Below are 2,187 nucleotides of genomic sequence, written 5' to 3'. Positions count from 1 at the left end.
TCTTCAAAATTGCATCGGCCAAGAATGTCAGTGCAGTGTTTATTTCTTTCTTTTTTTTTTTTTTTTATTTATTCAGGTACCTAATTTATGATTGAAAGCAAAAAGCTGGATTTGATTGCATTACATTACAAAAATATACATACATATTGGAAATAAATAGACATTGAGATTTTTTGCTAAATACATTAAAATTGAAAAAATTACCAAAGTACTAAACGTATTAAAAGTTGAAATACTATTATTTGCAATTGAAAAATTCTAAATATCAAAAATATAAATCTATGAGCTGAAAATTTATTTACACAATTCATTAAAATTACAATATAAATATATATAAATTCTTAACTAATTTTACATATTAATGTTCAATAAAAAAATGATTTTATCATCCCATCTAGGCTGGAAAAGTGATGAGGGAGGGAGGCTTTTCATTTTTATTTTGCTAAAGCCAAACATCATCATTGAGTTGTATGCTGATGTTTAAAAACATTTTTTTTTTTCTTTTCAAAAAGTTTTTTTTTTTAACCAATATTATAGAAGACATGTGGGTGGGGATGATATAAACCATTCGTTTTTTGGGGTTTTTTTTGGGCCAATAATATATTTTATACCATTAATTCATCAGTGTGTGCCCGGCTTCAGAGGCTCAGACAGTTACTGTCTTGAATGTTAAAAAGACAAAAATTATTTTCTCTTACCCTGACATCAGAAGTGTGGGGAATTTCCATGGTTTTGGTGTGGTCTTTAAACAAGCTATCAGGATGACATGGCATGGACCATGGTGGCGGTGGGGCACCCATATGTGGTCCATCTACGATGCCACCTCGATAAGGTACACAAACTCTTTTAGTTATACGACTCTCAGTGTATGTTTCAAGTTGGTACTGTAAGGATTTAATTTTATGTTATTTAGTTTAATGTTATCTACTCTATGCATTCAAGTTGTATACATTAATAAACATTTATTGTATGCATTCAAACAGGTTAATTATTATTTATTATACATGGGAACAACAAACTGGGAAAGAGTGCCAGTCACCCAACCTGATGATTGATTGAATAATATGATTAAAATTAAATATACTGAATGTTGATTGATTATAGGCATGCAAGTTTATTATTATTAGGTTTTCAGACTTGGTTGTAAAACATCAGAGATCGCAAATGATAAACTCTCCACTCCCCTAAGCCTTATCAAACACACAGAAAAATTGTGAAGCTTTTGCTGGGTGTATAACCCACTCTGATATCATGTTTTTTTTTTTAAACAATACAACTGGAACACCGTTTCTCTGCATTCTTTTTAGTATAATCTGCATTTTCTATACATTAAAAGTACTGAAAGTCCAAAAGAGTTCCTGATATGCTTACCACCTTACAAAACATTGTTGTAAGATAAGAATACTAGTTAAATAGGAATTAATACATAATTAATAATAATAAAATATATTAATTAGCACAAGTAAAAGGTAAACATAGTAAAAAAATTATGAAAGTGTGGAAGGAGGCCTAAATAAATTAGAAACGTTAAACATAGACCTTCTGAAAAAAAAACTACCAAACAACTAGTACTACCAAACTATTTTGTTTATCTGAACTTTTGTCTACTTAAACTTTGAACTCAGCACTTCAACTTACATGGAGTGCACTCGATGGTAGAATTTGTTCAAAATTCATTTCTGTTGCTGGTTTGGATCCATAACAACAATTCTGGTCAACAAACGCCAGGATAGCGCTCCGCACCTGCTCCTCATTAATAGAACCAGAGCTGTATTGTTCAATAACACAAGAAATATAAAATGTATTTTAATGGGTTAAATGGCTGCTTCATGTCATAATCAAATATTGTCCTGGTGATGTATGTATGTAAACATGACGACTGATAACTCTATACTTATCAAAAGATAATTTTGATTCCTTATCCAAGAAGCCTTGGTTCAATAATTGGAGGTAATCAAATTTGAGTATCAAGACAAACAGATCAAGTACCAAATTACATAAGGTGTAAACAAAGACTTTACCTCTGAAAATGTTCTTCCGGCCTCTTTTCAGGTGGAGGGGGCTGGTATACAGGAGGTGGGGCAGATACTAAAATAAGAGAAGGCATACATAATTAGGACATGTAATAAATATTAGGTGATGCAGACTTAATGTAAACAAGCCACATGGCTGATAAACCACTATAGG

The 2,187-nt window shown here is 31.3% G+C and overlaps 1 protein-coding gene across 1 annotated transcript; it reads right to left on the bottom strand.

Annotated features, from left to right (window-relative positions):
* Nucleotides 1–623: 623 nt before the first annotated feature.
* Nucleotides 624–2,131, bottom strand: LOC117117852 (protein SSUH2 homolog). Its single transcript, XM_033262320.1, has 3 exons — nt 2,022–2,131; nt 1,639–1,768; nt 624–884 (listed from the first exon to the last, which is right to left on the bottom strand). The coding sequence occupies exons 1-3, from the start codon at nt 2,105–2,107 to the stop codon at nt 639–641; spliced, it is 462 nt and encodes a 153-aa protein (XP_033118211.1). The 5' UTR covers nt 2,108–2,131; the 3' UTR covers nt 624–638.
* Between the last annotated feature and the right edge of the window lie 56 nt (nt 2,132–2,187).

This window comes from Anneissia japonica, unplaced genomic scaffold, assembly GCF_011630105.1.
Source record: "Anneissia japonica isolate Jap-2015-1 unplaced genomic scaffold, ASM1163010v1 scaffold219483_len2187_cov220, whole genome shotgun sequence".
In the NCBI taxonomy this organism is placed as follows: domain Eukaryota; kingdom Metazoa; phylum Echinodermata; class Crinoidea; order Comatulida; family Comatulidae; genus Anneissia; species Anneissia japonica.
The sequence above is the reverse complement of the archived record's forward strand: the minus strand, read 5'-3'. Positions and strand labels throughout refer to the sequence as shown.

Coding starts and splice junctions, on each gene's coding strand:
- LOC117117852 (XM_033262320.1), bottom strand. CDS start 2,107: ATGCCTTCTCTTATTTTAGTATCTGCCCCACCTCCTGTATACCAGCCC. Junction 1,769..2,021: donor CCGGAAGAACATTTTCAGAG/GTAAAGTCTTTG, acceptor TGAACAATACAG/CTCTGGTTCTATTAATGAGG. Junction 885..1,638: donor TACCATCGAGTGCACTCCAT/GTAAGTTGAAGT, acceptor AAATCCTTACAG/TACCAACTTGAAACATACAC.